Genomic DNA, 13,398 nt, shown 5'->3' with positions numbered 1-13,398 from the left:
TCCAAAGTATAATTTCGCAGTTTCTAGGAAGTCCTACCTCGCTGGTTTCTTATGTTTGTTTACTATAAAACTAAAATGTGGTGCACTAGTCAAATAATTGAAGAGATAAACGATAATATTTCTATATTTATCCACCGACCGTTATGAATTTCACTAATGAGATTTATAACCTCGGACACCGACGCACCATAGTATATTTCTGATCATAATGTCGAAATCAAGCAAATTAAGGTTTACCCAAATCTAGTATTTTTTTACTCGGTTACCCAAATCTAGTAATAATACACCATTAGGCACTTTTACAGGGAAGGAAATCAAGTGGCGGATGGTCTGGGAAATCGATCGGAAAATGATTGCTCTCTAAGTAAGTTCACAATAACAGTGTGGGACAATGCAATTCCCTCACCTATAAGTTTTATTTTAATATCAGATTCTATTGGCAGAACATACTGATATAATCTCAGTATAACTTTTTATCTTGGACATGGAATACTTATCTAGGTCTTTGTTAGTTGCTGAAACTAATAAGTTTATCACTGGCATTAAAGTTTCTAGGAAAGCTCCGCCTATGACTCATCTACTTTTTGCTGATGATATCCTTATATTTGGTCAAGCTAATATGTAAGATGTTGATCATATTTTACACACTTTGCAGAAATTTGGGAAACTTTCAGGTCAGATACTTAATTTTGATAAGTCTTGTGTGTATTTCAGTAACAATCTTAGTCCTAATGATTGTGCCATTCTTGCTCAGGCTCTTAACATGTCTTTGGTTTCTGATTCTGAATATTATTTTGGATCTCCTTTACTTCTTGGTCATTCTAAGATTAAGTCTTTTGATCCTATTATGCAATCCTTTGAAGCTAGATTAAGCAATTACATTGGCACCACTATCAATCAAGCAGGTAGATCTACTCTTATTAAGTCAGTTCTAAATTCTTTACTAACCTATCAAATGGGATGCATCAAAATTCCTACTACTTTGATTAGCAAACTTGACTCTCTGCAAAGAAATTTTTGGTGGGCTCATAGGATTGGTAAAGGGATTAAATTCATTGCTTGGGATGACATAAACATTCCTAAAGATTTAAGAGGTTTAGGATTTAGGAATCTTGAAAATTTCAATATTGCTCTGATTTGTAAGCTTGTTTGGAAGATTCTTACTGAACAGGATGAACTTTGGGTGCAAATTCTGAACACTAAGTATTTTTTATAATAGTAGCATTCTTCATCTTTAAAAAATTAATAAAAATTGTTCCTGGATTTGGAGGAATATTTTTAAATGCATTGAGATTATAAAGAGAAATACTATTTGGGCTGTAAGTTGTGGAACTAAGGTTAAAATTTGGCATTATAATTGGGTGATTGGTCTAGATCATCCTCCTTTACCAGTTGAAGGTTTGATCAACACTGTTTCTTATATTTATGTCTCTGATTTGTTTATACATGGAAATAGGGATTGGAATGTGCACCTGGTTTATTATCTGTTTTCTCCTGAATCTGCTGAAAGTATTCTGGCGATGACTATTCCAGCTATTGGTACAATCTTATTTGGATACCAGATAGGAAAGAACAATTCTCAGTGAAGAGTGCTTATAATGTTTTATCTAGTCACTCTAATGCTAATACAGGTGCACAAGTTGTTCGGCTCAAGTTTGGAAGGCTTTATGGAAAGTCAAATTGCCTCACAAAGTTAAACTCTTTGCTTGGAAATGCATTAGAGACATAGTTCCAACTAGAGACAAACTTTCTAAGTATAAACCAAATATAGAACTTCATTGTAGTCTCTGCAATCATCCTAATGAATCTGTGAATTATATGCTTCTGGAATGTCCTTATGCTAGATCAGTTTGGTTGAGTTTAAACACTAATGTTGGTAATATTATGTTTCAGCATGGTTCTCTAAAGAACTGGGTCATCTCTTGGTTTTCTGCAGGAAATAATCTTATCTTTGGATCAGGTATTACTAGGAAAGAAATTAATGAGTTACTCATGGTAGCTGTTTGGACTATCTGGAAAGATAGGTGTTCTAAGGTCTTTCAGAACATCAATCCCAACAACATGTTGTCTTTGGAAAATATTCATGGGCTTACTGCTCTTGTTAATAATAATATTACTGTCAGTAACAACTCTTTGCAGGTGTTGAGGTGGAAACCTCCAGATTCTGGTTACATTAAAATAAATTTGGATGCATCTTTTCTGCAAGAAAATATACAGTGTGGTATAGGACTGATTATAAGAAATTTTGCAGGCAAAAGCATTGGTGCTCAAGGGAAATACTTTGATGGAGGAATGATGCAGGACTAGAGGTAGAGGAGCTGGAATGCAGGGCCATGAAGGAAGCTGTATCACGGGCTGTCTCAAAGAATTTTAGTAGAGTTGTTTTTGAATCAGATAGTGAAGTTTAAATAAATTCCATTAATGATAAATCATACCATGTTCATGGAGGAATCAATCATTAGTTCTTGACATTAAGTTTTTATCAAGCAAGATTAGTTCTTGGAGTTGTATTTCAGTTAAAAGAGAGGTTAATAGTGCGACAGATAAGTTGGACAAGAGAGCTAGAATTCTCAAAGGCAACTTTGAATACTCAAATGATCTTTCAGGGGAAATTCAGTCCTGGGTTGATCAAGACTATCATGTAAACACTAATTCTACTTAATACAATTTTCTCTTTGAATAAAAAAAATCTCAGTATAACTTGATAAAATACATGATTCAAAAAACAAAAACAAGAAAACACAAAAAAAAAAATTGAGAGTGGGTGGCCCCTTCACCAAACGTTGGATTAACAGGAATTTTTTTTGTAAGTGAGTCGGGATAGACCGTGAATCAATCTGTCATTTCCGTTTGGGAAAAAATGGGAATAACAAATTCTAACAAAGCTACATCAAAAGCCCCGCCAAATTTTCCCTCTTGCTAACTGGTTAGATGCAAATTTTGGATACATATCTGACTCCAAAATTACTGATCTATGTCTAACTAGTTTATACTCTCAACCTCTTCTCAATACTTCTTCACTCTCAAAATTAATGTTATCTCCAAATACAAATTACTGACCATTTGGTAAGCAAAATTAAACCTTTAAATTTTTGTTAGTCTTGCTCTATAATTTAGGTTTTGGAATAGGGGTGTTTTATATACTCAAACCTTTGTTTTTTCACAAAATTGGTTAAAAAGACCAAAATCAACAATTCCTGGGTGAAATGGACAGTTAGATCTTGATATTGTTTAAATGGACAAAAATGTAAAAATAGGCAGGATGTAACCAGTTTCATCGTGCCCATTTTCAAATATTTTTTTTTTTATTTTTAATTTACACAGGATATATCCAGTTTCATCCTTGCTATTTTTTAAATTTAAGCTATGATGAATCCAGTTTCATCCTTACTATTTTTTTTTGGCATTTCACCCAAACTATTTTTTACTCGTCCATTTGAACCGTGATTTAAAAATATTGGGACAAATGACCCATTTTCTGTTGTTTTTTAAATTGGGACTTTGATGTTATGCTTGTAGTTAGGTTTTTGAGATTTCAATTGTTCTAATTTATGCATAAGTTGATTTCATCTAGTATATTTTTTGCTTTCGGATCTTTAGCCATTAATTTCGCAATTCGTTATATGTTCTCATTTTTGCTATTGAATTAGTGTTTCAGTTTTCATACGTGTACAATTTGACAAATATTCAGTTACAAAAAAATCTATGGATTTTTTGGGTATTTTATCGATTGGGTTTATGTGTTCCAATAATTTTAGTGCCGGAACCGATATAGAGATCTGAAATTTCGAACTAAAATATATTGATATCTTAAAAGGAATGGATACCCACCTCGTAAGAAAAATAAAAACAAAAGCATGCTTGTTAACTGCGAAGTATGCTACTTAGCAAGGTCGTTACTTTTTACAGACCAAAGGTTCGGTTAGTGGAGTGGCTCCTGATTATGCTCTCTTGGGCAAACATGAAACTCCCTTTTGCTGTTTTAGGGAAAATATTTTGATCGCGCATTACTCGAACGTTTTTGATCTCAGGCCCGGCCTTGAGATTTCGTTGCCCCAAAGCGAAGGAAAAATTGTTGCCCCATCCTGAAATCCCTCATGTTGTTACCAGTAATCCAGACAAGTATTTTACACATATCAAGCAACAATTTTGGATTTTTACGTACATGTATACATCAAGTTGCAAATTTTTGCTGGAAAACCTGAATATATATACTTCTCAAGTAACAAAAAATGGTTTATAAAGCATTGTAATAGCACTTCCTGTCTCATCTTCTTCAAAAGTGCTTGTGCTCCACATCATGCCACATAATACACAGCCTCATAGCAATAGATTGAAAATCGTCACAGTATTCACTATATTTGAACTTGATATTGTATTGCAGCAGTGAACATATGCAACGCCATTTTAGTTCTCAAACACTTCAAACAAAAATTAGCATCAGCAGCATCACTAACGGAATGAAAGACATTAACGTGGTTAAAGCTGTATGCAGCATAACTTGAATTGATCATCTAGTCAACTCGAGGAAGTCCCCATTTAGAAGCAATCTATAATCCTCTCTTCATTCCCATTGGTATGACCATCTTTGGAAACTCCACAGTAAGCACCTATTTGTTTTTTTTGGATCTATTCAGTATGTAAATATATATTCTGAAATTCATAAGCTTCAATTCACTCATCGTGAAGAGGCGGTGTTGTTAGAGCGTTGTAGGGCAGCAAATTGGACGTAAGTAGTTTTCCAGAGAGAACGATGTTAGATATATATTGACCAATAAACCATTAAAGTAACTTCCTATTTATAGTATGACCTTTCTTCTTTTAGGATTACGTCCTCCACTTTATCCTTTGTCACGTTACAGACCTTCATTTTCTTTTGTAAGATAAGAACCCCCAGATAGAAAAGCTTTTTTTGCTGCCCCTGTTTGGTTTTGCCCCGAAGTCAACCTTCGTTGACCTTGCCTCAGGGCCGGCACTGTTTGATCTGATAACATCATAACTAATTATTTTAAGATATGAGAAATTTTCAGTCAATCCAGTTAACTTAAACAAGTTTTTACTTACCAAATGCTTTTGCGAGTATTATCCCAACAAGCGCGCTATCAAATACATGTTCCCTACTCGCGGGCTCTTACCATAAGTCCTACCTAGATTTATTAAAAGCGGGTAATCATTGGTCAATTTCCTAAAAATAGCAACTCTTTAATACTTCATTAATTACTTTTTTAATGTTTGATTCTCAAAAATCTTATCACTTCATTAATGACGCTCTTGCAAGGATCAATTATAGCCAAATTTAATCTATAAATGTAAATGAATTTCACGACTATGAAGATCATTACAGTGAACCTTCTACTAAAATTTTAAAAATAGAAAAACTAAATGAATCCAACATTCTCATCGTTTCCCCTTTCTTCGGTTTTCATCGTTTTTCTTGCTTTCTATTTCTTTCATGGTGCAAATTGTGATTTAATCGGTGATATATGTAAAACGTCTTTAATAAGTGATCCACAACTCAAGTATGATTCTTGTGTTTCATCTCTTTCAGAAAACCCTGTTAGAAAAGATGCTGTTCTTTTGGGACTCGGAGAGATATCGGTGCAAACATGTTTGGGTAAAGACATTAGAAGTAATTGTAGGTCATCTCATATCTAGTTATTTATTTAATACCTAATCTACCCTCTTAATTAATTTAGGTTATGATTAGTGAAATGATTTAGTTAAAAACAATTAGTGAGATTAAATTAAAAGATGGGTTTATTATTAGTTGAGTAGAATTATTGTGAGAGTAGAGTTAGAGAAGATGAAGGAGAAAAACATGGAAAATAAATTTTTTTTCCAATTCACTAAGTTTGAGTATTCAAATGATGAAAACTCATCATTTTCTTCATCTCCATCCTCTCCTAGAATATTTTTTAATCTTCAAAATGATCCGGATTTGGATTATTTCTTAGATGGTGATTGTATTCTTCCCCAAAATGAAACTCAAGATGAAAATGATGGATTTTATCAAGCACAACCGGAGGAAGAGTATTTGAGTGAACATGTATGCTCCAAACTTAGATAATGTATGTTGAATTGGTAAAAACTTCCACAAAAATGTAAATTTTTGAACTGGATTTTGCACAGTTCGGTTACATGGAGTTTTTTTCCTATTTTTGGTAATATGGCTATAGTTCGGTTACATGGCAATTCAACAATTTTTTTGCGAAACAACCGAACTGTTCTTCGTGTTCTTCGTTTCATGGAGTTCGGTTAAGAAACTAGGGCAACAATAAAAGACGCTCTAACCGAACTAAACACTGTAACTTCAATTTGAACCATATTTTGATGATTTCTAATCAATTGAATCGATAAAAATCAAATTAAAAGAAATGGGTTTCTCGGGAAATACCTGCGAATCGGTCCCATGGAAGAATCAGGATTCTTACTGCGTCTATTATACTGGATTATGGATTCACTTGGCTCTTCCACTTCTTTATGAATCTCAAAATCACTTGGCTGATTTGCTAGATGTCCTAATGGGGGACCTGTTCCTGTGAGTCTTTTGGTTTTCTTTCGAAGAACCATTCTTATAGTCGCTTGATTAATCGACGATGAAAATTTTATGAATCGACGATTAATCGATGGAGATGACGTTGAAATGGGGAAGAAGAGAAGAACAAGAGGGAGAATAGTTTTCTCCTCAAAACTGTTTTCTTTTTTTTCCTTTTTTGGGTGCGGCTAGGTTTAGTTTAGGTTTTGAATTAGGTTTAGTTTAGGTTTTGTTTTAGATTAAATTAGAGGCAGTTATTAAGTTAGGGTTAATTTTAATTAGGGCAAGGGCCAAATTAGTAATCTCATGATTTTAGGACATCCCTTAAAATTGTAGGATAAGTGACCTAATAGGACCATGATCCCCCAAAAAAACCATGGTCCCTATAAAATTGTTCTAAAGAATTCAACATCTATTTACTCTTATATATTGTATATGAAATCTTGAAAGCTGGAAAACAAGGCCCAGACCCAAAGCCACATTCACATCCTTTAAAGTTTTGTTGAGTGGGTTATATGTTGAGTTCCGGGCTTGCTAATTTTGCTAGAACGATTTTTTGGGGACCATGGTTTTTCTTGGGGGACCATGGTTTTATTTTGGATAAAGACATTAAAAGTAAATCTAGGTCACCCCTTATCTAGATATTTATATTAATACCTAAATTACCCTCCTGATTAATTTTGGGTGATGATTAGCTAGTGTTAATAATAGTAAGTGTAATGATTAGTGAGATGATTAAGTTAAAGATAATTAGTGAGATTAAAAAATCAGATGAGTTTTTTTTTTAAAGAAGTAGAATTATTGAGAGAGTAAAACTAGAGAAGATGAAGAAGGAAAACATGAAAAACGTTGGATTTTACCAACCACAACCGGAGGAAGGGTATTTGGGTACCCATGTATGCTTCAAACTTAGAGAATGTTGGTTTAATTGCTCCAAACTTTCAAAAAAAAATGAAATTTTTAATGTAAATTTGCGCCAGTTCGGTTAACCATATGTCAACAACATGTAACCGAACACATCTGAAAGTGTAGTTCGGTTACCATATGTCAAGAACATGTAACGGAACACACCTGAAAGTGTAGTTCAGTTACGTTTTCCAAACACGCAGGTTACCGAACTCGCTCGTTAATGGAGGTTTTGGTCGTACAGTGCAATGTTCGGTTACCTAGGATAAAATGGTAGGTAACCGAACTTTGAACTTGACAATTTATTTGAGTACATCTTATATGTTCGGTTAGTTCGCAAACTTCAACGCAACCAAGTTCCCAACCGAACTTCAGGTTAAAAGTAACCTAGTGTTAGAAGTTCGGTTGGTTCGCAAACTTCAACATATTTTCCGAATCAACCAAACTGGGCTTATAGCTAGAGTTCGGTTACAAACAAAACTTAATAATTTTGCGAACGAACCGAACTTATGGACTTGTATTGTTCTAATACAAGGAGTTCGGTTAAAAGTATTTTTTTGCGAATCAGCCGAACTTTGAGTTCGGTTAAGAAAAAATAATTTGTGATAACCGAACTTTTTACTGAAAAGAAAACTCCATTAAACCTCTCTGCAACTTCCATTTTCAACTCATTTTGACGATTAGTTCTCATTTATTCAACCAAAAACGAATGACAAGTAATGGGTTTGTGAGAATATCTTTGTTAATGTTTTAAATTAAGCTATATATATAGTGGTGGTGGTGGTGTTAATCGGAGGTGGTGGTGGTAATCGGTGGTTGTTGGTGGTGATAATTGGAGGTGGTGGTGATGGTAATCCGCGGTGGTGGGTGGTGGTGGTGGTGGTAATCGGTGGTTGGTGGTGGTGGTGGTGGTGGTAATAGGCGGTGGTGGAAGGTGGTGGTGAGAGGAGGTGGTGGTTATATATATAGAGAGAGAAAGAGAGAGGTGGTTAATGTGTTGGTTTTAAATTAAATTAGATTAAGGATAGGTTAGTCATTTCAATGTTGTAGGACATCCCTTATAACTATAGGGAAGGTGGTCTAATAAGACCATGATTCCCAAAAAAACCATGATCCCTAAAAAATCATTCTTTTACTATCGGAAGATTCAAAATTAAAAATTATATCAAAGCTGATTCCTTTTTGAGAACAGGATGCAGGAAATGTTCCAAAAATATGTGAAAATAAGTTTAAGAAAGCCGGTATGAATTCTTGGTCGACCAAACAAGATGATGAGTTCTTTCGGCTAATTAAAATCTCCCATGCCATAATTCGTATGGTTAAATAGTTTTCCAGACTCTTTTTTAACAGGATATATGTTTGTGGAATTCAAATTAAATAGAACTCAAACAATATGTATCTTATTATATGATGCTTAAATTATGAGACCCCTTGAAGGGAATGTTATTCACCAGATTCAATTGTTTCTTAAGGAAAGATAAAATTGTACTAATAGTGTGTGTGGACACAAATCCGTTTCTGATTTCTGCTTCTGCAAAAGTAGCAATCAGAAACAAAACAATTTTGCTTCACAAAAAAGTTATCTTTCAGATTTCTAGATTCGATATCCAAACTGATTTCTGATTATTCGACTTCTAAAAATTAAAGAGCTAGCTATTTCTGATGTGCTATCCAAACAGGCTATAAGAAAATCGAAAAAAAAATGTTTTGACGCAAAATCACCCACATACTAAAGAAGGTAACCAATTTTGCTGGGCCGGTACCAATAGCCCCGTTTGGGATTGCTTTTTTTCAACCAAAAGCACTTTGTAACAAACTTGTAACAAACTTTCACCAAAAATTGTGTTTGGTAAATTGTTTTCAAAGTGCTTTTGGAGAGAAGCACTTTCATTTTAGGCCTGCTTTTAAAAGCTACTCAACACTATCTTTTAAAAGCTGGAAAAGCAGAAGTTGTGGATCCACATAATTCAATTTAGTTGATTCTCTATTTTAACCTTGTTAATTTATTATAAAGACAAGTTTTACCCTCAAATATTGTACATTTAACATTATATTTCTAAATTTTATTTTATTTCTCCTTTCTTTTCATTTTTTTGTTTAATATAATAAATACAATAATAATTAAAAATTATTATTTGAAATAATAAAATTTTTAATAAATATTAAAATAATGATATTTTCTAAGAAAACCATAATTAAATTTTTTTTATTAAAGAAATAAAATAAAATAAATATTACTTATATTTTATTAAATATGTTAAAATTAGAAATATAATTTACTATAATAAAATTGTATTTAAAACTAGTTTTTGAAATATGTCTATTTTCGTCATTAACTACATCACCATCACTTTTAAATACCAGTTTACCAAATAAAATTTACAGTTTGTTAATTGCACAGTATTTTTTAAATTATAGTTTACCAAACGTCATGTCTACTTATTCCCACAACACAGCACAACAAAAAAGCGCTTTTCTGTAATTCACAACAATACCAAACTAGCCTTAAAAAAAACTCAAGGCCGCGAGCTCAAATGGATTGTTACCAGCCCGACAGTCTTGTACCAGTCTTTAACAATCATGAAAATCGCGACAGATTTTAATAGTATAAGGTTTCTCCGCCGGCCAGAGTCCGTGGAGAAAATTTTAACAAATCTACTTCCAAAAGCCTCATCCGGCGCGATTTTTTTTCTCCCTTGCAAACTGTTTAGATGCAAATCCTGGATACAAATCTCTTATCTCTAACAATCAATCTATCTCCAAATCCAGATTATTGAACAGGAGGATTTGGTAAGCAAAATTCTCTAAACCCCAAAATTTAGGTTTTGGAAATGGGTTTTTCTTTTTAATACACAAACCCTAGAAACTATATTGCTTATTCTCATGTACAATTTGACCAATATTGAGTTGAAAGAAATGTTATGGATTTTCTGGGTATTTTTTTGATTGTGAATATGTGTTCCAATTGCATTTTTAAGGTTTGTATGATTGTAGATAACTTGAATTTTTTCTATTGAGTTGTATGTATTATGGTTTGAGTTGAGATTGGTGTAAACAATTGTTCTCTGTTTGATCAGTGTGACTGTTGGATGCTTTAAAGCGGCTACCATCCCCAATGGGGGTTTCAGTTGATGGTGTAACCTTTATTCGTGATAAGTATAAACGGCGGAAAGTCTCTTCCACAAGAGAATTTCCAAAAGATTGTGGTAGATGTGCCGCAAGATTGAATACTAAGAAAGTTTTGGAGACACTGGTTTCAGCGCATTCAAAGTCTTTGGATCAGATTGAGTTGGTTAGCGCATTCGATTTGGGAAGAATTTATAAAGAATTGCCTCCTAGAAGAAGCCGTTCAGCTATTCGAGAATATCCAATTGGTTGGATACGTGCAAAAGGGGATTGTCAGATCAACCACGACGCAAAGGTACAGCTAGACATCAAGTGAAGAATCAGGAAATTGTGTTGCACACAAGGTATATTTTTTCAATGCTGATCTCAATTTTAATCTGCCAAATATTTCGCTCGTAAAATTGGTATTTGTTCAAATGTTGTATTACATTATGCTGTATATGCTGATGTAGTCTGTAGTCCTCTAGAATCATCCCGACATTTTAGTTTAGTGTAACAAATTTATAAATCAGTAGTGTTAAGTTTCTTAAATCAGAAAGAGACGAGTTTCTAATACATGATATGATTTTCTGAGGATTTTATGGTTGCTAGTATCGGTAAAATCATCATTGAATTATTCATTCACCAGTATTGTTTCTAGTTACAAACGTTTTGCTGAAATAAACTACAATTCACTGACATTTCCTTCCTTAAGAGATTAGACTAGTGTGGAGTTTTCTTTTCTTTTTTGTTAACTTTTGAAAATGGAAATGGTGTACTTCTTCGTATCTACTGATTTATGTTGTATAAAGGTATTTACCCTTTGCGAGTTGGACATTATCTTCTTAATTAACTATGAGGGTATATTAGGAATGCTAAGAATTCAAACTCGTTTCACAATGTGATTCTATGGAACCTAGTTATACTAAGTAACAACCATGATATATTATTGTGGGTTGCCTGATGATTTTGAGTATATCAACAGGAGCAATTTAGAATATAATTCTGGTCACATCATTTGCTCGGATGACGAGAAAGATATACAAGAACATGATGACACGGGTGAAAAGATTTAGTCAGTTCCAAGGCCACTGCAATCGACTTTGAGTGTGATTCCTTTTGGTCTTGTGGACTCTTAACAATGGCGACTTTGTAACCCGCAGCAAGGTTAGAGAGACTCTTTGTTTATTTCAAGCAATGCTCTGGAAGATGTTACAAGACGAGGAATCAGAATTCAAGGTGCCTGGAACTCTGTTCAAGAGGATTGATTTGGTAATCTCAAAGAGATGAAGAAACAGGAGAAGGTGTACTAGGGGTTGAGGTTCGAGACGAGTTCCATTACAGGGTGGAGCTTTCTGTCGTTGGTCTTCATGGACCTTTTCAGAGTGGTATTGATCATGATGGAAAGATGGTAAAATTGTGGCACCAAGTTTTATGGCTTCCGGGTGTTATGATGAGTTATGATTTTGATGCCTTGGTGTACTCTGGTCAAGACCCTTGTTTATGAATGTGGCCCTCTTTGTAAGTGTCCTCCATCGTGTCATAATAGAGTAATCCAACACGGCATGAAGCTTTTATTTGGAGATCTCCGAAACTAAGTCAAGGGGATGGGGAGTTAAGTTCTTGAAGACAATACCCTCTGGAAGCTTCATTTGTGAGTACAAGTGGAAGCTCGTCGCGGAAAAGGAAGCTGATCAAAGGACTGGAAATCACGGATATCTTTTTGATCTTGGCAGGAGTAAAAATAGCAACCAAAGTATGGGGGCTAGTATCTCTTGGGGAAATGTGGAAGATGAGGGGTTCACCATTGACGCTCTTGAGTACAGAGGTGTTGATAAATTTATAAACCATATTTGTTCAATAGCCCAAAATGTCCTGATGACAAGAGGATGCAACACATAATGCTATTTGCTGCTGTAGACATCCCTCTATTACAAGAGTTGATATACGACTCCAACTATGTGGTAGACACAGTTCATGGTTCTGTAGAGTGCACTGGAAGGATATATCACGGCATATTGCGCGAAATGGAGTATGCATGAATGAAACGTGGAAATGGCGGTGGACCTCGCATGAAAAGGAGGTGTGTATCTTGCTGCGAAGCAGAGAGCCCCTATACCAATTTCACCCTTGAGAGTTCTAAATCCATGGTATTGTTCTCTTCTTAAAGGTGCATATTGCACGTTAGTTGTTGCTTTCATGGGAATATGGCATATTGGGTTCACGTTTCCAGTTTTAACACCTCAATATATAGTCACTGTAGAAATGTTTGTCTTTTGGTTGTTCAATTGGTAGAAATTAGTATGGTAATTGATACTCCAACCTTGTTTAGTGAAATTAAACTGCCGCTAGGGTTATCATTATTACAATTGAATTTCTTTTGCCGCTCAATTTTATTGATACAACGGATATATTGATAATTGGAGCAAGGCTCCCTCTGCTCTGTCAATCCCATCTTAGAAATCTTAAATTAACGGCATCATTGGTTAGGTAATTTGATAAATTTCTAATCAAATCGAGAGTTAGGATCTGTATGCTGGGACTGTATGGTGCATATATATAATAATATCTGTGACACTTGTATGGTGCAGCTGCACATTCACATGTCTCTATTTCGTTGGTTATTTGATCGAAAACATGTGAGTTTGTGTTATATACTGCGAATTGTTTGCCAGTTTGTAAAGAACAGACTCAGCCCGTTTCTTCAAGAAGTTTCACATATTTGTGCATAAAATCAACTTGGCGACTTGGATTTGTTGGAAACAGTTGTAATATACGTTTGATGGTGGTTGCTTCTTTGTAAATGGTTATCTAACTTCTCTAACTACTGATGGAGGCATATAAACTGAAAC

General features: G+C 34.3%; 1 protein-coding gene across 1 annotated transcript; it reads left to right on the top strand.

The window, feature by feature from the left end:
- Positions 1 to 484: 484 nt before the first annotated feature.
- LOC113274493 lies at positions 485 to 2,307 on the top strand. Its single transcript, XM_026523871.1, has 4 exons — positions 485 to 621; positions 715 to 1,203; positions 1,457 to 1,582; positions 1,632 to 2,307. Exons 1-4 carry the CDS (start codon positions 485 to 487, stop codon positions 2,305 to 2,307), a joined length of 1,428 nt encoding a protein of 475 aa, XP_026379656.1.
- The last annotated feature ends 11,091 nt before the right edge of the window (positions 2,308 to 13,398 follow it).

This window comes from Papaver somniferum, chromosome 4 (genome assembly GCF_003573695.1).
Source record: "Papaver somniferum cultivar HN1 chromosome 4, ASM357369v1, whole genome shotgun sequence".
In the NCBI taxonomy this organism is placed as follows: Eukaryota; Viridiplantae; Streptophyta; class Magnoliopsida; order Ranunculales; family Papaveraceae; genus Papaver; species Papaver somniferum.
This window is presented reverse-complemented; position numbering and strand designations above follow the sequence as displayed.

Coding starts and splice junctions, on each gene's coding strand:
- LOC113274493 (XM_026523871.1), top strand. CDS start 485: ATGGAATACTTATCTAGGTCTTTGTTAGTTGCTGAAACTAATAAGTTT. Junction 622..714: donor ATATTTGGTCAAGCTAATAT/GTAAGATGTTGA, acceptor TGTGTATTTCAG/TAACAATCTTAGTCCTAATG. Junction 1,204..1,456: donor GTGCAAATTCTGAACACTAA/GTATTTTTTATA, acceptor ACATGGAAATAG/GGATTGGAATGTGCACCTGG.